At 47.0% G+C, this 22005-nt stretch overlaps 1 protein-coding gene across 3 annotated transcripts in view; it reads left to right on the forward strand.

Moving 5' to 3' along the window:
* The first annotated feature begins 5646 nt into the window (after positions 1-5646).
* ERI3 (ERI1 exoribonuclease family member 3) overlaps positions 5647-22005 on the forward strand; it is a 225557-nt gene continuing 209198 nt past the window's right edge. The window contains exons 1-2 of one of the 3 annotated variants that reach the window (XM_054037792.1): positions 5647-5730; positions 17126-17400. In XM_054037792.1, the coding sequence (XP_053893767.1) occupies positions 17149-17400 (252 nt within the window). In that variant the 5' untranslated portion in view covers positions 5647-5730; positions 17126-17148. Of the gene's footprint in view, positions 5731-5770; positions 5796-17125; positions 17401-22005 lie in introns of those variants that run through there. The other 2 variants (XM_054037791.1, XM_054037793.1) reach the window with 2 other exon arrangements.

Here is a 22005-nt window from a genome sequence, read left to right on the forward strand (position 1 = left end):
GGACGGGCACACTACAAGGTTTCAATCACCTCTAACTGAAGTAGCACCCCACCCAAATCACAGCGGTTGGCATTTGCTGAAATGGTTGTGGCCTTTATGTCACAAAAGCTAGTTCTTGGGGCGGGGTCAATACATGTCCCTGTCCACTTCTATCCATCCCATCCACTCTGCTCCATAGGCCAGTCCAGAGATGTGCAGGGGCTAAAATGGCCCCACAAGAGGCCCGGGGAGAATTTCTCCGCCCAGTGCTGCTCCCACACAGTGCTTTATGCAGGAGGCAGGGCCAGTGGCCAGCACATGTCAGGGGCAGGTGGGGTTTGTCCATCGCTCACACTGCAGTGGAAATTTTGGGACGTGACACAGCTCATAGGCAGGTCACAGCAAGCTGTCAATCTGAGCAACCTTTACAACTGCTATATTTTTGATGCAGCCACCTGTGTAAATTAGGAGTGGCAAAAGGTGACTTAAAGCTTCCCTTGCCCCCCTTTCTCCCTTGTTCACTCCTTGTGCTGCACCTCCAGGAGGCACATTAGTGAACTGGATATACAATCTGTTAGAAGGAGTTAACCTTAAGTTTAACACGTTATCAATACCGTGCATTTACCTAACATCCTCACGTCTTGTATTACAGGGATCGCTTTACTCAGCACAGTTTAGGACAGGAAATACAGAATAAAGTCTTCAGTTGCAAGAGCAGTGAGAATCTGCTTGTGACGGGATCCCCAGGGTGCAGCCTGGGACTGTGGGACTGCTGTGTACCCTGAACTCTCTCCAGCCTGGGCTGTCTCTCACAATGCCTTGCTAGTGACCAGCAGCAAACCCCTCCAGGTGCTGTGATCACTCAGCACAACCGCATATGGAGACCCACACCCAGCTGGATTGCATGAACGCTCCCACAGCCACTCATGAATCATAGGGAAAGGCACCAGCCCAATCCCCCCCCGGCTCCCAGCATTATACCCCAGGAATATACCATCTTGCACTGCTCAAGACAAGTAGTGCAGATTTATTAATTGATTCACCACTTCATCAATGGAAAGTGGACCGACACCAGCCTTTGCAAAACCTGAGCACATTTGCCACACACTTCAGGCACACTCACTGCTAAAGATAAACAGTAAAACAAATTTCTTGACTACAAAAGATATAGTCACTTAAAATGTAAGTGATAGGCAAAAAGTCAGAGTTAGTTACCAAAAGAAAAGAAAATCTAAGCACGCAGTCTAAACTCTCAACTATATTAGACTGGGCAACAACTAGACTAAGCAGTTTCTCACCCTATTGGATATTGCGGTTCATAGTACTCAGATTTCACCCTTGAAACCTGGGCCAGTCCCCTCAGTTGGAGTCTTCAGAGTGTCCTTGTTGCTTGCAGTATAGATGGGTGAAGTACAAAGGCCAAGCCTAGGCCCCCTGTGTTCAGTTTTATACCCTCCATCCAGGTGCTTGGAGAACACAAGTCCAGGCCTGTCTGATGGGCACTGCTGAGTCTCCAGGCAAGGCTGAGCAATTCCCCTGGTGGGGCCTCAAGCAGGCGAGTCGTTGCATTGTAGCTCTCTTGCTGGACTATGGCTGTTGATGGTTGGTTGACACCCGGCCAGCTCTGAATTCCAAACTCTTGGAATATGTTACTGACAGGCCCCACCACATACGTGGGAATGGACTGGTGGCGAACAGTACAACTTGCTGAGAGAATTGTACAAGAAATAGACTCCATCTCAGCTCTGCTGAGCTATTGGCCAACTCACTTGTCAGTCACTGGAGTAAGCCCAGCTCAACTGCCTCTGGGCTGACAGACTGGAACAAACAATGCTGCCAACCTCAGAGGGAAATCTTCATTTTAAATATCTTTGCTTCTACAGATATGAGGCTGAGAGCCTTACTTTTGATATCTATGTCTACACTAGCCCTTTTGTCGATCGGGGCGTGAAAAAAACACCCCCTGACCAACATCAGTTTCACCGACAGGCGCGCCGGTGTGGACAGCACTACGTCGGCGGGAGATGATCTCCCATTGCCAGGGCTACCGTCGCTCATTGGGGGCGGTTACACGGGAGACCTTACAGCTGCTGTGCCAGTGCCATTGTAAGGTTTGTAGTGTAGACATAGCCAAAGAGGTCTTAAACTTTCTTCTTTCACCATCAAAATGATTCTTTGTATTGTGATAGTGCCTAGAAACGACATTCACGGATCAGGCCCCCATTGTGCCAGGTGCATTACAAACAGAGCAAAAAAATGGTCCCTCCCCCAAAGAGCTTACAATCTAAGCACAAGACAAGAGGCAACCGGTGGGGACAGAGAGAGAGTGGAGCACAATGAGACAGTATTGGTCAGCATGACTGGCAGGGGTGAGAGCTCACCAGATTCCCAACCTTGGTCATGTTTTTGAAGGAATTACAGCAAAGGAATATTTGGAGGAGCCTTTGCGGATATTTGTGGGGAGCACCTCCCACAAGGACGGAAGCACAATTGTTTGTCCCCCACTTGTAAAACAGACAAACCCCGGTTGTTGGGATTGAACCTGGGCCCTCTGGAGGTAAATGCATGAGCCTCTACTGCGTGGGATAAAAGCCACATAGCCCTTAGCTAATGCTGTAGAGCAGACTCATTCATTTTTCTCTCAGTGCTCTCGGTGCCACTCGCTGGGACAGAGCACCACACCTAGGAGGTGTGTGGGTTACATTTGAAAAATTTAACAAGTAGGTGGTGAAGGCTGGTATTTTTGGCTGATTGGAGGCAGAAGTTGACATCTCAATAGTGTATGAGAGTTGACAGGCAGGGTGAAGGACCCTTAATGTGAAGACAAGTAGCTTATACTCTATGTGCTGGAGGAGTGGGAGCCTGTGGAAGAAGGCAAAGAGTGGAATGAAATGGTCAGTGATTAGCTAGGAAAATGGTTTTTTGCACCAGCATTTTGAATGGATCTGAGCCGGGCAATATTGCATTTGTCAAGGGCAGAGAAGACGAGGTTGTGGTAGTCAGGCTGTGAGACGATGAAGGCCTGGATGAGAGTTTTAACAGCGTGTATGGATAGCAAAGGCTGGATGAGTATTTGCCAGGGGGTCTCAAACTGGGAGTCAGGAGCCCTCAGGGGGTCGTGAAGTTATTATGTGGGGGGTCGCGAGCTGTCAGCCTACACCCCAAACCCTGCTTTGCCTCCAGCATTAGCAGTGTGGCTGGGTTGGAAAGGCTGTATCTTAGAAGTGTAATGCAGAAAGAATTGGCATGATTTAGATCTACAGAGGGGGGCAGATCAAAAATGATACCCACATTATGGGTAGGGTTGTACTAAATTCATGGCCATGAAAAATACATCACGGATTGTGAAATCTGGTCTCCCACAGGTAAATCTGGTCTTTTGTGCGCTTTTACCCTATAATATACAGATTTCACGGGGGTGACCAGCATTTCTCAAATTGAGAGTCCTGACCCAAAAGGGATTTTCAGGGGCATCACAAGGTTATTTTAGGGGGTCACAGTATTGCCACCCTGACTTCAGTGCTGCCTTCCGAGCTGGGCGGCTGGCCAACAGCCACTGCTCTCCAGGCACCCAGCTCTGAAGGCAGCACCCCACCAGCAGCAGCACAGAAGTCAGGGTGGCAATACCAGACCTATGCTGCTGTCTTCAGAGATGGGCAGCTGGAGCGTGGCGGCTGCTGGCTGAGGGCCCAGCTCTGAAGGCAGCCGTGCAGAAGTAAGAGTGGCAATACCATACCATGCCATCCTTACTTCTGCGCTGTTGCCGGCAGTGGCTCTGCCTTCAGTGCTGGGCTCCCAGCCAGCAGCTGCCGCGCTCCAGCCGCCCAGCTCTGAAGGCAGTCACGCCGCCAGCAACAGTGCAGAAATAAGGGTAGCAGTATTGCAACCCCCCCTATAATATTCTTGTGACCCCCCCCAAACTCCTTTTTGGGTCAGGATCCCTACAATTACAACATCGTGAAATTTCAGATTTAAATAACTAAAATCATGAAATTTATTATTTTAAAAATCTTATGACCATGAAATTGACTGTGAATTTGGTACGGCCCTAATTATGGGCCTAAGTGACGGATAGGGTGGTCATGTCCCCAGTGATTGAGGGAAGAGGGGAGGAGGGCAGCCTAAGGTTCATCTAAGCTTAGGTTCAATATATATCCTTTATTAATATATATAATCACAGCTGTTGTCATTGGTTCTAGCTGCACTCCAACAGCCTCCATGACAGAGTCTGATCAAGGTACTCAGAAGAGAATAGACAGCATCTTCAGCTAGTTTGAGAAAGAGTTGAATTGTAATATGAACGTAGCAGCAATGGTGCTCACACTACAGACGTAGCGAAAGGAGAGAATCCTGTTGAGAAGAGTCCGAAATCTCACAAACAGGCATCTGCACCTTTGAGATTTCTTAATCAAAGTGAATCACCTGGACAAAAGCCTCCCCAAAGCATGCTGCTAACCAGATCTGAGTGTGTGGTGATGACGTGTGTGTGGATCCATCATTTGCTATAGCTTTGGTTAAAGATTGTACAGAAAGAAAGGGGGGAATGTGTGATGGTGTGTGTGCTGTTTCTTTAAAATTGTGGCAAGAAGAGGCTTGGGCAGGTTCTAGGCAGAAAGAACACCTGCCGTAAAGGAGAGGGGCAGACAGTAGCTTTAGGGACAATACTACTTTCCATAGTCTAATTCTAGGTTCCTTAATCCCCAAGGACCTGAGTCAACCCCCAGCCGCACTGCGGTGTTGCCAACTCTCACAATTTTAGGGCGAGTCTCGCCATATTTGGTCTTTTCCTCAAACCCCCACCTGCTGGAGGCCTGGGGCAGGGGGGAGATTTTGTGTAAGCGTCTAGCCCCCCTGGTGAGAGAAAGAAAAGTTTGAAAACCCTAAAGGCTCAAGAACCCGAAGGCAAAGAGAGAGAACCGGACCATATATTCAAAGTCTCATGGTGTCTGAACACGTGGGGTTGGCACCACCAATGCCCCCATACATGGCGCCAGTGACCCCCAAAACCGGGGCCCCGATTCCTGGCCATCGGCCCCACACCGCCCATGGGACCTGGCCCCACCGCCGCCCATGGCCGGAACCCCGATTCCTGGCCATCGCCCCCCCCCCCACGGGACGTGGCCCCACTGCCGCCCCCCATGCCCGGGACCCCGATTCCTGGCCATCGGCCCCACACCGCCCACGGGACCTGGCCCCACCGCCCCCCATGCCCGGGACCCCGATTCCTGGCCATTGGCCCCACACCGCCCACGGGACCTGGCCCCACCGCCCCCATGGCCGGGACCCCGATTCCTGGCCATCGCCCCCCCCCCCACGGGACCTGGCCCCGCTGCCCCCAAAACCGGGGCCCCGATTCCTGGCCATCGGCCCCACACCCCCCACGGGACCTGGCCCCACCGCCCCCATGGCCGGGACCCCGATTCCTGGCCATTGGCCCCACACCCCCCACGGGACCTGGCCCCACCGCCCCCCGCCAGCGAGGCCTGGGCTGGGCCGCTGCGCCCCTGAGGGGAGGCGTCGCGCCTCGGTCCCCGCCCCGCCGCTGCCCCCGCCCCCGCCGCGCGCGCCCCGCCGGGGCCCGGGACTACAGGCCCCAGGATGCCCCGCGGCGGGCGCCCCGCTGCCCGCCGCCCGCGCGCCTGCGTCCGGGTCGGCGGGGAGGAAGCCCCGCCCCCGGCGGCGGGAGCGGCCGCTCCGGTTGGCCGGCCGGGCTGCCGCTCAGAACGGGGTCGGGGGTCAGAGTGCGCGGAGGTGAGTCGCTGGCTTGGGGACTCGTGGTGCCGAGCGTGGGGGGAAGGGCTGGCGCTGCCCCCGCTGTAAACCCCCCGACTGCCCCCGGGGGAGGGGGGGCCGCGGGGGGCCGGGCCCGGCCGGGGGGCGGCGGCCGCCTGGGCCCCAAGGGCCGGCAGGCCTGGCCAGGGGGAGGGGGCTGCACTGGCGCGGGAGGGGCCGGGGGCCCAGGGGCCGGGGCCAGGCCGAGGCCGCCCCCCCGGGGCCTGGCGGGGACGGGGCTGGGACCCCCACGGCTGGGGCGGGGGCTGCCTGGGAGCGGGCTCAGAGCCAGGCCGGGGAGGGGCAGGGGCTCAGAGCCGGGCAGGGGGTGGGCGTGCCCCGCAGGGGGTGAGGGGGGCTGGGCCCGGCCAGCTGCGGGGGTGGGGGGTTAAGCTGGTTCTGGGCAATGGGGAGCCCTATGCCTGGGCGGCAGGAGGGATGGGAAGCGTTTGGGGGCTTCAGCGGGGGCAGGGTGTCAGGAGAGGTGGTGCTGGGCTGGCTGGGAAAGGAGGATGGAGTGGGGGCGGGGGGGTATCTCAGGCTGATAGGAAAGATGGGCAGCAGAGGAGAGAGGAATCTGTACCGTCACCCCAGGGGCAAGAGGGAGGGATAAGCCGGGTCTCTCCCCTATGGCTCAGGCGAGCAGTGAGAAGCTAGCCTGCAGCCAAGAAGTAGTGTGCAGAACTGTATCGGGGGGTAGCCGTGTTAGTCTGGATCTGTAAAAAGCGACAAGGAGTCCTGTGGCACTTGATAGACTAACAGACGTATTGGCGCATTCGTGGGTGAATACCCACTTCGTCAGATGCACTGGACATTCTAGCTATGTGTTAAGTATTTCATCTCCCTATGTGGCCCCACTTCTAGTAAGGAAGGAAGGAAAGAAACTCTGAATCTGGTTAAGCATTGTGGCCCAGTGACTTTCACCGTGTTGCCATTCTGTGTTAAATTGGGTCTCTGCTCCCTGGGCAGTTGCTTGTTCTTCAGTAGAACTATTTGGAGTGTGGTTCTTGTGGTCACTCCCCAAAATTGTAGTCTGATTTTGATAAACTACTGTCAAGTTTTTGGGCAGCAGAAGTTGATTGCCCTCTGAACTGAGTATTATGGGAAATGGACTTCAAAGGGGCAAGAAATATTAATAGGGATTTTGGAAATTCCTTTGGGGGTTTGGAGGTTCTGAAAGGGAAGGAATGAGGGAGTCAGAAGTTTGACTTTCATATATGAGATTACACTGATTGCATATCTTCTGAGTGTGAAAGAGCTTGAAACTCGGGAGTGAATTTGAGAGAGTTGAGAAATACAATGTGTGTGTAGTTGTTGTGTGATCGGTCACAGGAATTTCTCCTCCCTCCCTTTTCTTGCTACTGTAGTGTCACAGTTGTTTCTCTTAAACAGCATGAACAGACATTGTGCCTTTTTCCTGGTAATCTGTCTGGTATAAGCCTTATGCCTGGTAACTTTACGTGGCAATGGGGCATTATTAGGAAATAAATCCGATGTAGACTTGGGTTTCTCTTTATTTCTTGGACTTCTGGTTTTAGAATTAGAGTGGATTGATGGCTTCAGTTTAGTCAGATCTGTGGTATTCTTTAGGCCACAGCACAAAGGGCTAGTCTGATTGGTTAGACTGCACCATATCTCAGCTCAGAAGAGATAAGGAAGGCTTTAATCAAATGCTTTGGGTTGTGGTATTTCTAAAAGGAGTTGGTCCTGTCAGACACTGTAAGCTGCCCATTTTGAATGGTAACTTAAGGTACTTAATAGTTCTGGTGCTCTATGCAATACTGTGGAGTTTCATAGCACTTTCATTGTAAACTTGGCATATAAGATTTCACACCAAAAATGGTTTCTTCTTAAATAAACTATGGCCTTGGCTACACTGGCAATTCACAGCGCTGCACTTGCTGCGCTCAGGGGTGTGAAAAAACACCCCCCTCCGAGCGCAGCGAGTGCAGCGCTGTAAAGCACCAGTGTAATCAGCGCCTGCAGCGCTGCACGCTCGCTCACAGCGCTGCAAGCTACTCCCCTCGGAGAGGTGGAGTACTTGCAGCGCCGCAAGAAAGCTCTCGCAGCGCTGGCGGCGCGACTACACTCGCGCTTCACAGCGCTGCCTCGGCGTTGAAATCCAAATGGTTACTCTTCAGGGTGGAGGTGGGTGGTGGAAGTGACTTCAGATGTACTTTCGTACCTTAAATTGTTAAATTTGGGATGGGTTCTCTGTAACTGAAATTTTGCAGGCTGTTAATTTATACTGTAGATGAAATGCTTCTATTGTTCTCGAGAGACCCTTTTCATGGCAGTTGCTTCTCTGAAGCATAGGTTGCTCTGTGTACAATAGCGTGTGTGCACGCGTTCATAAAAAAGCTTCATAAGTGCCTGTAGCCAGACTTGATTCTCACCAAAAGTCAGAAGACTAAAACCGACTGCATTAAAAAGAAAATGCTAATTAGTTTGGACACTAAACAAAGAAGTCCCTGAATAAGTGTACACAGATTGAGATGACCTTTACTTCCATAGTTTTGAATGAAATATATTTAGCTGGGACTTGATTCCTTTAGGAGGATTGCTATAGCTGCTACAATGCCTGTCTTGTTTTGGCTGTGTTACTTTTAGTAGGTATTGAATTTTTCCTTTGTTTAATCTAGGAAATAAAGTTTTGAAAGACATTTGGCATGTAAAGTTCTTGCACTTGCACTTCCTCTGTTTTGATCTAGTAATAACCTTTGTATGAACTGCACTGAACCTGTACAGCATAGGGGAATGGTGATCCATGAACTAAATCGGAATGGGAATGGACACCATAAACTATATTCATACGAGGCCATTAAACAAATATACATATTTCCAAGCCTGCTCTTGGGTGAGAAGGACACATAGTTGCTGCAGGTGGTGGTACTGGAGAAGCGCAATAGAAGATGCTTTCTGTTGGTTCTGAACCATTTTCCAGCATAGTGCTGGGGGTGCTGTGATACTTGGGGGAGTGGGGTGCAGTTTTGTAGATGAGAGGTAAAACTGAGGTCTCGGACCATTTTAGTCACTAAATATTCTCTGAGACATTCTTTTTTAAACCTAAGAATAGAGTGGTTAATGATGTTGGCCAAATTCCAACTGGGTAATTGCATTGTGTCTCAGAATCTCTCCTGCATTTTCAATTGGATAACGATTCTTCACTTCCTGTCCTAAATTTCTTGGCAGTATAACTATGTATTGTTAGCGTTACTGTTTTTACCCTAGAGGTGGCTGGATTTCATTGCATCACCTCTATCCCTTGCCTGGGTTTTTTTTCAGGATTATTGTGAATTGGTGTGGTTTCACAAAATCTGGTTTACCTGCCTTCTTGAAATATCTTCCAGCCCTTATGACCTTCAGATTCTGCAGAATGCAAACTTTCTTTAAAAATGTCTAGACCTTATGATTGTATAGAGAACCACCCAAATGTGAACTAAATAGAAAATAATGCAGAATTGTCAACACCAAACTGTAGACAGTATTAAACAGTTGAGGTGTGAACCATCCTGTATGTCTCAGCTGAGTGTTAACTCTTGAGCCTGAGAGTAACAGAGCCAGATTTTCAAATAATTTAGCTACACAACTGTGTACCTGATTTGCATCATAGCAATGGCGTGTGCAAATCAGGTAATCACATCTGCCAGGTACTATATAACCAAAGGGCAAAAAGACACAGTCCTAAAAGTGCCTAGTATTTTTACTTTCCACTGAATTAAGCTATGTGTAACAGCAACTCTGCTAACTCCATTGCTCTTAGGTGGGAGCTCAGCTGTGGACTGAGAGTTGCATGTGGCCTTAAATTATAAACCCAGCCCAAGGACCACAATTAAAAATATAACTTGGCCCTTTCCACAGAACACACTGAGGTCATCTGATGAAGGCACTATACCAAGTACCAAATATATTCTTCCACTGTAGCTTTACAGTCTGTCTACTCATGCACTTCAGGGTTTTTTCCTCCCTCTACTTTCTCACTAAGGGGCAGTCCTGCTGTCCTTCTATGTGCAGAACTCGCGCAGATTTCAGCATGAGATCCATGTGTGTAGCCACTGCTGCTCTTGGGGAAAATTTAAAAATACAGTCAAATCTGTTTTAAGAGACCATTCAAGGAGCTGACAAAAGTTGGCTGCCTAGCAGAGTTGGCCTAATAAAGTTGGAGCAGAATTGTATCCTGTATCTTTGGGAAATACTTAGGGGACTGCCCTGGGATAAGTGGTCTGATGAGAGCTGCATCTTGATTAGGTTTCACTGCAGTGTCAAGTAAGCTGTAAAAAGAAGAACAGGAGTACTTGTGGCACCTTAGAGACTAACACATTTATTAGAGCATAAGCTTTAATAAATTTGTTAGTCTCTAAGGTGCCACAAGTACTCCTGTTCTTCTTTTTGCGGATACAGACTAACACGGCTGCTACTCTGAAACCTGTCAAGTAAGCTGTGATACCTGTTTCATTCCCAGCACACCGATTATCCATGCAATAGCCACAGGAAGTCCTCTTCTTCAGAATTTTGCCCCTCCTCCTCAGTCCCTGTGATCTCACAAGACATTGTGTCTGTGACATCACTATGGAAACAGTTCTGATGGTCTATGCAGTGGTTTGGCAGGGCATATCTCTGAAGGAATGTGGGAGGAGCAGCATGGTTAGATAGGAGAAAGCTTCCCTACTCATGGAATTCCTTCCCTGTTTTAGTCATTCCTCTCCTTCACATCCCTCCTTAACTCACTTCGCTCAAATTGCCTACACATAGTGAGTCAACAATGGTATTTTCTTTCAATTGAACTATCAATATGTGCACATGCCTGAGTAACCACATGATCTCACTGGAATAACCCTCATCTTCTCCATTGTTATTCTCACTTGTGTTCCATCTAATTGTAGATTGTAAGGTTTTTGGGATGGGGGAAGGGCTAAGCACAGTCTTGAGGATCTGTAAAGATAGATAGTTCAATACTCAAGTGTATTGGTGACAAGTAAGGGATAGGAACACTACACAGACATTTCAGGGGAGTGCTTTGGGAAAGTTACATTGGAAGTTTCCCAGAATGTGGGTTTGTTTGTAGCAAAACAACCAAAAACCAAAGGAATTAAACTAGGAAAATATATTGAATTAACGGTAAAAGGATACTGTCAGATGAATTGATTAAACCAGTTTACCTGGTTTTCTAACACCACTTTAAATCATTACAACTTTTAGAATACTATTTTAATGTGTTTTATTTATTTACTCTTTTTTTAATACGTTTGAACAGTGCCGCTAGACTCACTAGTTTTTGTTTCTAGTCTTTAATTTTCTGGAACTCAGGCCATGCCAAAATGTTGCGATATTTGGGTTGCAAACACTGCAAGAAAAGACTGGGTATTTAAAAGAACATAAAGTTCACTTAAAAAAAAAATCATGGACATGTAAGCCTCAATCTGATAGAAACATCTGTACTAAATCTAAATGTGGGCCCATGTTTGGTCTGAAAGTGTCCCTTTAAATGCTGACTAAAGTGTGACCATTCTTGGGTTCTAAATCTGGGTTGCTGTTGCTGCCTTAACCGTAGGGTTTGCTTGCTCTTAGATCGTGTCTTCCCCCTTCTCCCAATTTGAGGCTATATTATCACTCCAGACTGTCAGCCTGAACAGTGAATGTGTCTGCTCTTGGGCGGAAAGCAGGCTGTTGAAATTATCTGATTGTCTCATTTTGCCCTTGTATGATTTTGATTTGTTTTAATTAGTAAAATTTAAATATTAGTATTATGCACAAAGAACCCGTAAAGCTAAGATTCATGGACTAATTTGTCTCTCTGTGCACAAATTAGTTACAGGCATGAATGCCATTCATCCTACAAACCACAAGGCGTACATACATATGCAATGCATTTATTTGTGGGATCAGGTCTCATACTTCTTCTACCAGTGGAGAAAGTTGCTTAAAGTGCCCTGATCACGTCATGACTGGCACTGTTTGTTAGTTTCCCATCCCTCTAGCGCAAGGGTTCCCATACTGTGGTATGTGTACCCCTGGGGGTACAGGAGACATCTCTGGGGGATACATGGGAAAAATTGTGTGGTGGTGGATATTATTTGTTAACTTTATTGCATTTTCATAATAGGCTACTCGGATGAAGCTTTGAAACTGTGTGAGAATTTGTTTTATAAAATACAGGAGTTAATTTACTTCAAGATGTACCACTGACGTACAGAGTCCTCACCTCCAATCACCATACAGTGCGGGCTCAGTTGCCCAGCAACTGTTCAGTCTGAGTTCAGAACTTAGGGTTTTTTTCCCAGTTGTATATGTCCCGCTATAACTCTGTCTGTACTTAACGGTGAAATATGTACAGCTGGCTAAAGACAGGTAGTGTTAAAAAGAACACACACACTATCCGTGATGAGAAGGGTAGGTGTACGTGGGCAGCCGGTAGATCTGGAATGGGGTATGCAATCAGAAAAATTGGGAACCTCTGCTCAGGGGTTCTCACAACAAAATTTTTGCTGTCCTCAGAGTGTGGCCACCAACTCTTGCTGGTGACCGCTCTGGGAGTTTTTTCCTAAAATACTTTAGGAAAAACAAATAAATATGCACATGCACACGTCCAAATCGTAATTTATTTACGTAGGATTTTTTTTATTTTGCAGACTCAATAATAATAATAAAAAAAAGGTACAGTTGTCTCTCTTCTTTACTGGACCTAAACAGCATAGAAACACAAATAAGGTGCTTTGCACCTTCTTGTCTTTTTTGTTGTTTCTTTTTCGGTTGCTTCTTTTAGACTTGCTAGCAAGTAAGTCTGCTGCTGTGAAAAGTGATACTTGTATGTTAATATCACTTTTCACAACCTCCAGGCTTGCTACTGTGAAAAGTGATATTAACAAACATACAAATATCACTTTCACAGCAGACTTACTCAGCCCAGGGACAAATTAAGCCCTGGATAGGGAGATGGTAGGGAGGCAGTGGGGGGCCAGAGGTCATGGGGGAAATTAATAGGGGTCCAGGAGAGGCAGTAGGGGCCAGCTGTGATGGGGGGGTAAACCCCGGGACCCCAGGGCTGAAGCATGACCCCACTGCCCCTGGGAAAGTGGGGAACTCACTGGCTGCCTACTCCTCCAGTTTTCAGAGTAGCAGCCGTGTTAGTCTGTATCCGCAAAAAGAAGAACAGGAGTACTTGTGGCACCTTAGAGACTAACAAATTTATTAGAGCATAAGCTTTCGTGGACTACAGCCCACTTCTTCTATTTCTATATGCATCCGAAGAAGTGGGCTGTAGCCCACGAAAGCTTATGCTCTAATAAATTTGTTAGTCTCTAAGGTGCCACAAGTACTCCTGTTCTTCTTTTTACTCCTCCAGTGTTTGTCTCTCTGCGGGAGGGGGTGGGGCGTAGGGCCCACTCCCAGCTGGGGGCCCCAGGGTAGGAGCCCCCGCTTCCCTCACCCCCACTCTCCACCTAGGAGACTGTGGCCGCGAGAAAAGGTGGCCTCATGCAAGAGTGCCGCTCCAGTGGATGCTTATGGTTCCCAATAAGCAGTTCCCTGCGATTCATTCATCTTGAGACCTGAGGTGAGAGAGGTGCCAGTGCACGTTCTTCTCCGTACATTTAGTGAGGCCTCTGACAGCTAAGCCCGTACAGCTGGTGCTTGCCTGTCTTCTGGCTTTCCTTCCTTTCTAGAGCTCAGCTGTGGTGCTTTGCCATCGTTTGCATGGCACACTGATGAGGAAGAAACCTGACTGGCTTTGGTTTGCCCCATTCCGTTCTGGAGACAGTCTGACCTGCAGTTATTCTAACTTCCAGCTTTTTGTAAGCAATAGTTACTGGTTACAGCAAACGAAGTCATGTGTGACATACACTAATATACAGCCTATAAAACTCATGTTGTCTCCCAGCTGTAGCCCCCCGCAGGTGGATGTTTCCCATGTTATTGGGCGTTACAAATGTAAATGCTGTAACTTTTTCCTATGTCTGTGTACAATCTGTCAAAATACTTCATGAAGTCCAGCCATAGTTTACAGTCCCATAACAGTTAAAATATATATTTATATTTTATCTGTATAAGGAATTGTAGCTGGACAATAAGAAGCATTAAACTGGTTGGATTGAGTGCCAGATGTGGCAGTCGACACTATCTGAGATTATAATCTGTCCCTGTGTGCATAAAATACATTTATCACACTTCATTTGGGTTTGGAAATTGAATCATTCAACACGTGAATTGATCAGGGTAGTGTAGGGTTTGTATTTTCGTTTTAAAGCTGTGTTCTGACTATCTGCATTGCTGTGTGTTGGAATAAATATTGGATAATTAGTAATGTCTTGCATCTTCAGTAGTAGCCATAAATGCTTTACACAGCTTTTAATAAATAGCGTCTGCTCACCAGCCCCCTAATGCTCTGAGACACTCTGAACTCGCCAAGGAATACGTTACAGTCTCTTCCCAAAATACCTGGAAGTCTAGAGTAGTGACTGGCTAATACTATAGTTAAGACTTCACTTGCCAAAAAAGCAGAGAGCAAAAGTTTGCTATTGGATTGTTCCTAGTCATGTGCTGGCTGTCAAGGGGATTAGCAAAATGTCCCCTCACATGCTTCTGTTCAGTGCTTAGCTGTATCTACATATTAATATACATTAGAGAAATACTGCTCTTCCCCAATGTTACCTAGCCATATATATAATGTTATTGGATGTATTTGATTTAAGGGGCTATTGTGCGACTCCCTCCCCAACTTCAGTTGTATTTTTCCCTTTTCAGAGTAGGTTAAATCATAGAAGCATAGAAATGTAGGACAAGCAGGAAGGGCCTTCAAAGTCATTAAATCCAGCCCCCTGTGCTGAGCAAGACCAAGTAAACCTGACAGGTGTCTGTCCAACCTGTTCTTAAAACCTTCAGTGATGGGGATTCCACAACCTCCCCAGGAAACTATTCCAGAGCTTAACTCCCCTGAGAGTTAGAAAGTTTTTCCTACTGTCTGACCTAAATCTCCCTGGCTGCAGGTGAAGCTCATCACTTCTTGTCCTACCTGCAGTGGACATGGAGAACAATGGGTCACTGTCCTCTTTATAACAGCCCTTAGCAATCAGGTCCCCCCTCAGTTTTCTTTTCTAAAGACCAGTCTTTACCACAACAAATTATTAGCGGCTTTATTCCAAGGTGTTTTATCTGCTCTGATAGACCTTCAGAGCCACAGTTGTCAGCTTTGAAGATCTTAAGCATCAATATCTTTTATCCAGGGTAGGTTAGATGTGAATGGAAGTGATTTCTACTCGTCTGTAATTAATTTATTAATGGCAATAAAAGTACGAGATGGAGAAGTGCTAGGTCTTGCCGAACACCTTTAGGATAAATACAATGTTAGGCTTGCAGGGCTGCTCTTTATTATGGTTTTATAACTGAGGTTTTTAGTTTTCCAGGCGACTCTTGCTTGCAATGCTGCTTTAATAAAATATGGAGCCCTCAAAATGCTAAAGCCGGGAGGGACAACCAGTTTATGCCACGAAAGTCAGACTGCAGGAAGTGACTCTGTATTAAACCTCTTCAGGCTCTGATTTCCAGCTGTGGTATGCACATGTGTTTCTTTAACACAAAATCCTTCTAAGGAAAGGTTACAAAATGTGTATTTACCTAATGCACATGACCTGTTCAGCTGCAATTATCTCCTAATCTGGTCTTTCTGAGTTTCTCCGGGTCTCTCAGGTAAATACGGCTTTAGCTGTTCTTCAAGGCATATTACCTCATTAAGTGTGTATTTTGGCACGTGCATTATTTACCTGATAGACTAACAGATACAAAGGAGCAGTTGCTGTCTGTGCAAATAACCACGGTGTTGTTCGTGAATGATCGTCCTCTGGTTTCTTTGAGGCAGTTTTTATTTTGTCGTGTAAATTTGGCTACTCTTCATATTCACCAAGGGGCGCTTCCTGTCCTCCGTGCAGGTGCCGGAGGCATTGTGTGCACACCCAGGGGAGTCTGCGCTTAGTTCCGCTGCCCTAAGAAACTAAACAAAAGCAAGACATGTATCCCTGCTTGCATGGAAGGAAGGAAGTCTGTACTGCTCCTAGCTCCCAGCGTCTAGACACCTGCTGTCCTGTGTCTTCTATCCATTCTAGCTTGTGAGCTCCTTGGAAGATGGAGTGTGCCGCCCTGTATGTGCTGTGCACACTGAGAACTGTATGCTCAGTACAGCGGTGGTACAGGCAGTGACCCAGTAGCTGTCCCACCACTGTCTTGGCCCTGTCTGGAAGGACCAGCCGCCTGTAGGGGCTGAGCTGAGTTCAGGCTCTGTGCTTGATCGCTGACCTAGGGGCTAGATGTGGTGGGTTTTTGAGCAATTGAGATCCAGCTCCTATGAACTGGATTTCAAATAAATCACTGAAAGGCCAGGTAGCCAATACTGACCTGGGCTGGCTTTGAACTGGCATCCTAGAGTTGAAAGACTTACCCGTCCTTGACCCATGCATTCCTGGAGAACAGCATTTTTTTAAAAAGAAATCATTTGAAACTTCTTCCTCCCTCCTCCCCCATCAAAAAACCCAGATGCCAGAGGGTCACATTATGGATGAGTGATCTGTAAAACTACCACAAAGTTTTTAAGTCATAAGCGTATAAATAAAAAATAAAAGAGTGGGTGGGATTTTTATAGGGGAGAGGGAGGAATGAATTAAACTTAATCAGTTTGGATTTTGTTGGAAGGCAAATTCACCCCTTGAATGTCAACATTTTAGATCAGTTCCCCCACCCACTCTGCCCTCCCCCAGCCTGAAAAAAACCTGGTGAGCAAGAGATTGTGGGCACCTGAGCCCTGTTGAGAGGAACCAGGCGGAATGGCCTGTGGAAGCATGTTATCAAGAGGCTGACATGGGGGAGAGAGGGGAGAAAAGCTGACTAACGCCTGGGGAGTGGAAGGGTCTGGCTTGGCTCTAGCTGGGGGGGGGGGGGGGGCGCTCGGGGCCAAGCAGATGGCATCTGCACTTGTCTCATTGTGCCTGACTCCTATTATGTGCAACTTCTGTTATCAGTGTACATGTATCAAGAGATTAAGGGTCTTTCCACAGACTTCAGTGAGCTTCGCATCAGACCCCTGAATCCCTACGCAATCTATATAGCGTTCTGTAGCATGTGGACGCCTGATCTGGCTCCTGGAGCAGTGACTGTGGTGTCTCTGCCTCTTAATTCAGCGCTATTCACAAAGGTTAATTTCTAGGTTGCTAGTGGGACTAGACACTGTCTAGTGTATTTGCAATAGGTCACGGTATTACCTGGGTTTTTTGGTGGAACCTTTCATCAAAAGGCCACGAGAGCGTCTGTTACAGAATGGCTAGGTTGAGGAGATGGCAATAGAAGTGAGATGTGTGCACATTAGTAACACAAGCCCCTCTCTCTTTCTAAGTTTCAGATGCCTCTGGATGTTGAATGGTAGCACTCTTCCGTACTGGAGCAGCAAAGATTCCTCCAAGCTTACTTCCAAGGGTGAGACAAGCTCTGTGCTCCCACCGCCTACTTTGCTTTCTCCAGAGGTGCGGCTCCACCGTAAACAGGAAACTGGCGTCCCACGGCTTTGGTGCGTCCATGGCAGCAATGTCATCCTTCCCTCCACAGAGATATCACTACTTTTTAGTGTTGGATTTTGAGGCCACTTGTGACAAACCACAAATTCATCCTCAGGTAAATATCCAGCCCCATTTATTCTTCCTTTGCAAACTGCTGCCTCCACCCTGTGAAGTGGGATGCAGTGTCTGTCCCTTCACATCCCCACCAACAGCTCTGAGGTTTACCCCATGCCCTCCCAGTTCTATGCACACTTCCTCAGCAGCTGTTATCAGCCCAACTGGTCTCTGATGAGCCATTCCTACCCCTTAAAATGGCCGTCAGCAGCACTACCAACCTATCAGTCCAGAGGGAGTGAAACCAGAGACCTTGGCCTCCGTCAAGACAGCGTTGAAAATACATTTGTTCTCTGAGAAACTTTACCTGTCTTAGGCTTTAAATGCTTCTCAGCTCTCTGGCTTGGGGATGGATTGAGCTGGTATCAGCTGGGAAGGCTGTATTATTGGCACACTCCAGACCGCCTCATCCGTTTCTGCAGGAAAAACATGTTTCTAGCCTATAAAGTTGTGAATGAAGCAGTCTGGATGTGAATGTATGCAGGGCTGCTTGTCGGAGTCTGCAGGTCTTTAGTCATAATAGCTTTGAAAGGTGTGAACTTTCCCAGGCTTATCTTATCTGGGTGTTTAACTCTGAAGTCTAACGATAATCAAATAATTAAAATAGAAGCCTCCAGCTACTCTGGGATTTTGGGTGCATCTTGAGAGTCCTACTTTCAGCTTCTCACCCCTGAAACTAACACCAGATATAGACCTCTCCACATGTCTTCTGCAAATGGTTGTTTCCTTGACAGTGGAATGCAAAATGAATTAATAACTATATTTTCAGTAGGGATATCAATCGATTAAAAAAAATAATTGTGTGATTAATTGCACTGTTAAAGAATAATAGAATACCATTTATTTAAATATTTTTGGCTGTTTTCTACATTTTCAAATATATTGATTTCAATTACTACGCAGAGTACAGTGCTCACTTTATATTATTTTATTACAAATATTTGCACAGTAAAAAACAAAAGAAATAGTATTTTTCAATTCACCTAATACAAGTACTGTAGTGCAATCTCTTTATCATGAAAGTTGAACTTACAAATGTAGAATTATGTACAAAAAATAACTGCATTCAAAAATAAAACAATGTAAATCTTTAGCGCCTACAAGTCCACCCAGTCCTACTTCTTGTTCAGCCAATCGCTCAGACAAACAAGTTTGTTTATATTTGCAGGAGATAATGCTGCCTGCTTCTTGTTCACAATGTCACCTGAAAGTGAGAACAGATGTTTGCATGACACTATTGTAGCTGACGTCTCAAGATAGTTATGTGCCAGATACAGTTAAAGATTCATATGTCCCCTTTATGCTTCAACCATCCTTCCAGAAGACATGTGTCCATGCTGATGGCGGGTTCTGCTCGATAACGATCCAAAGCAATGCAGACTGACACAAATTCATTTTCATCATCTGAGTCAGATGCCAGCAGCAGAAGGTTGATTTTCTTTTTTGGTGGTTCAGTTCTGTAGTTTCCGCATCGGCGTGTTTGCTCTTTTAAGGCTTCTGAAAGCAAGCTCCACACCTCGTCTCTCAGATTTTGGACGGCACTTCAGATTCTTAAACCCTGGGTTGAGTGCTGTAGCTATCTTTAGAAATCTCACATTGGTCCCTTCTTTGTGTTTTGTCAAATCTGCAGTGTTCTTACAACAAACAACATGTGCTTCATTTTAAACCTGCTGCCTATTAATTTAATTCAGTTACCCCTGGTTTTTGTGTTATGTGAAGGGGTAAATAACACTTCCTTATTCACTTTCTCCACACCTCGGGGACAGCACTATTCACCTTTCCAATGTGAAAACTGACCATTTATTCCTGCCCTTTGTTTCCTGTCTTTTAACTAGTTACTGATCCATGAGAGGACCTTTCCTCTTATCCCATGACACTTAAGAGCCTTTGGTGAGGGACTTCGTTAAAGGTTTTCTGAAAGTCCAAATACACTAGATAACCCTTGTCCACATGTTTGTTGATCCTCTCAAAGAATTCTAATAAATTGATGAGGCATGATTTCCCGTTATAGAAGCCATGTTGACTTTCCCCCCACAAATCGTGTTCATTTATGTTTCTGATAATTCTGTTCTTTACTATAGTTTCATCCAATTTGGCTGGTACTGAAGTTAGGCTTACCGGCCTGTAATTATCAGGATCACTTTCGGAGACATTTTAAAAAATTGGTGTCACATTAGCTATCCTCCAGTCATCTGGTACAGAGGCTGATTGAAGTCCTAGGTTACATACCACAGTTAGTAGTTCTGCAATTTCATATCTGAGTTCCTTCAGAACTCTTAGCTGATTACCATCTGGTCCTGGCAACTTATCACTATTTTACTTTATCAGTTTGTTCCAAAACCACCTCTCTTGACACCTCAATCTGAGACTGTTCCTCAGAGTTGACACCTAAAATGAATGGCTTGGGTGTGAGACTCTCCCTCACATCCTCTGCAGTGAAGACTGATGCAAAGAATTTATTTAGCTTCTCCGAAATGTCCGTATCTTACTTGAGTGCTCCTTTAGCACCTCAATTGTTCAGTGGCCCCACTGACTGTTCGGCAGGCTTCTTGCTTCTGATGTACTTAAAACTTTTTTTTTTTGCTGTTAGTTTTTGAGTCTTTTGCTACTTGCTCTCATTATACTTTTCCATTGGACTTGCCAGAGTTTATCAATGTGGGTCTTGGATTTCCGTTTTTATTGAGAAGTTTTAGTCACTCAGATGTTACCCAGGGTGGTAATGAACAGCCAGAATCATAGTGTCTCAAAATAGTCACAAGATTTGGTTCCTGTAAACTACAGCTACACTAGGAATTTGACCAGTCGCTGGCATTGGCAGTTAGCAGTGGGTGTCTGATGATATGCTAATGGCTTTGTCTCATTTGTACGAAAAGTTAAACCGTTTTCAACTCCGGGTCAGGGCGTCTCAGTGCTGAGAACTGTTGTAAGAAACCAGTCTTTAGTTAATACTGACCTGCCTTAACCTGGATCTTTACTTAGCATTAGACTTTTAAAGAGGGGTTTGCAGGTCTGGATTGAGCATTCATAGCATCTCCCCATGCAGTGTCTTGCTGTGGGCAGGGCGGTCGGTTCCTCATGTCTGTGAAAACAATTCACCTGAAAATTAAAGGAAAATTGCCTCCTGTGGTATTGTGTCTTCCTGAGGCCATGCTGTGGCTTTGCATCTACTTCTGCTGGGAAAGCCTTCACCTCTGTCCAAGTGAGATGTCAGGATATTTGTGGCACGCCCAGCTTCGGGTGCACAGACCTGTCAAAACGGTAAATTGGTTCCACCTTGTCCTTTTTGATATGGGTTTGGTCTGTGCACATTTTGATGCAAAACCATGAGGCATGTGGAGCTGGTTTACAGCTGGCAGTAAAATGGAGCATGAGTGGAATATGATTACTACTGTTTTAAGGAGCTTTGTCCCCAAGTCCTTGCCGTGAAAGTAATGGTTTGGACCAGTGCAGATCCGCTATATATTTTGTTGGTGAGATGGAACCTTTAAGGCGGGGATGTTCTTTGATTTTGTTTTTTAATGATCTGTGTTCAATGCCTGCCTGCATCATGCCATGTCTGGCCAGGGCTGCCAGTACCTCTCTTCTGCAAAAACAAATTAGCCTGAAAACGAAAGAAATTATGCTTACTAGGGTTCTTACTGCACTGGGATCAGCACAGCTGATAAGGCTTAGAGAAAGTGTCCTCAGAAAAGCAACCATGTAAAAATGGGACTTTCCCATTCACTGTATCTGAGTCATCTGTTTACTGACATACATGGTTTTTGCTACTGTTAGCACTGAAGAGCCCAGAGAACTATCGGTGAGCACGCTGACTTTATGCTGCCTTAGCCAGCATTGTCCCTGGAAATAGCTAAGTTCCAGTTACGGAATCTTTTACTGGTAGCGATGTAAGATGCAGAGGTTTGGTCTGAGCCCAGGATTTGGAGCCAGGAACAGCCAAGTCCTAATCTTACGTCTTCCACTGGTTCCTTCTATGACCTGGAGCAGCTCATTTAACTTCTCTGCCTCAGTTTCATCATGGTAAGATAAGATAATGGGGTGTTGTCAGGAGAGCTCTTTGAAGATGAAGATGCTGCATACATGTTAAGTCAGGGTGGGCAAACTTTTTGGCTGAGAGCCACATCTGGGTATGGAAATTGTATGGCGGGCCGTGAATGCTCACGAAATTGGGGGTTGGGGTGCGGGAGGGGGTGAGGGCTCTGTCTGGGGGTACGGGCTCTGGGGTGGGGCTGGGGATGAGGGATTGGGAGTGCAGGAGGGTGCTCTGGGCTGGGACCAAGGGGTTCGGAGGGGGGATCAGGGCTGGGGGCGGGGGTTGAGGCATGGGAGGGGGTCAGGGATGCAGGTTTCGGGAGGTGTTTATCTCAAGTAGCTCCCGGAAGCAGCGGCATGTCCCCCATACGGCTCCTACGTGGAGGCGTGGCCAGGTGGCTTTGCGTGCTGCCCCGTCCACAGGCGCCTCTCCTGCAGTTCCCATTGGCTGCAGTTCCTGGCCAATGGGAGCTGCGGGGGTGGTGCTTGGGGTGGGGGCAGCACGCTGAGCCCCCTGGCTGCCCCTACATGTAGAAGGTGGAGCGGGGACATGCTGCTGCCTCCAGGAGCCACA

This window comes from Malaclemys terrapin, chromosome 8 (genome assembly GCF_027887155.1).
Source record: "Malaclemys terrapin pileata isolate rMalTer1 chromosome 8, rMalTer1.hap1, whole genome shotgun sequence".
In the NCBI taxonomy this organism is placed as follows: Eukaryota; Metazoa; Chordata; order Testudines; family Emydidae; genus Malaclemys; species Malaclemys terrapin.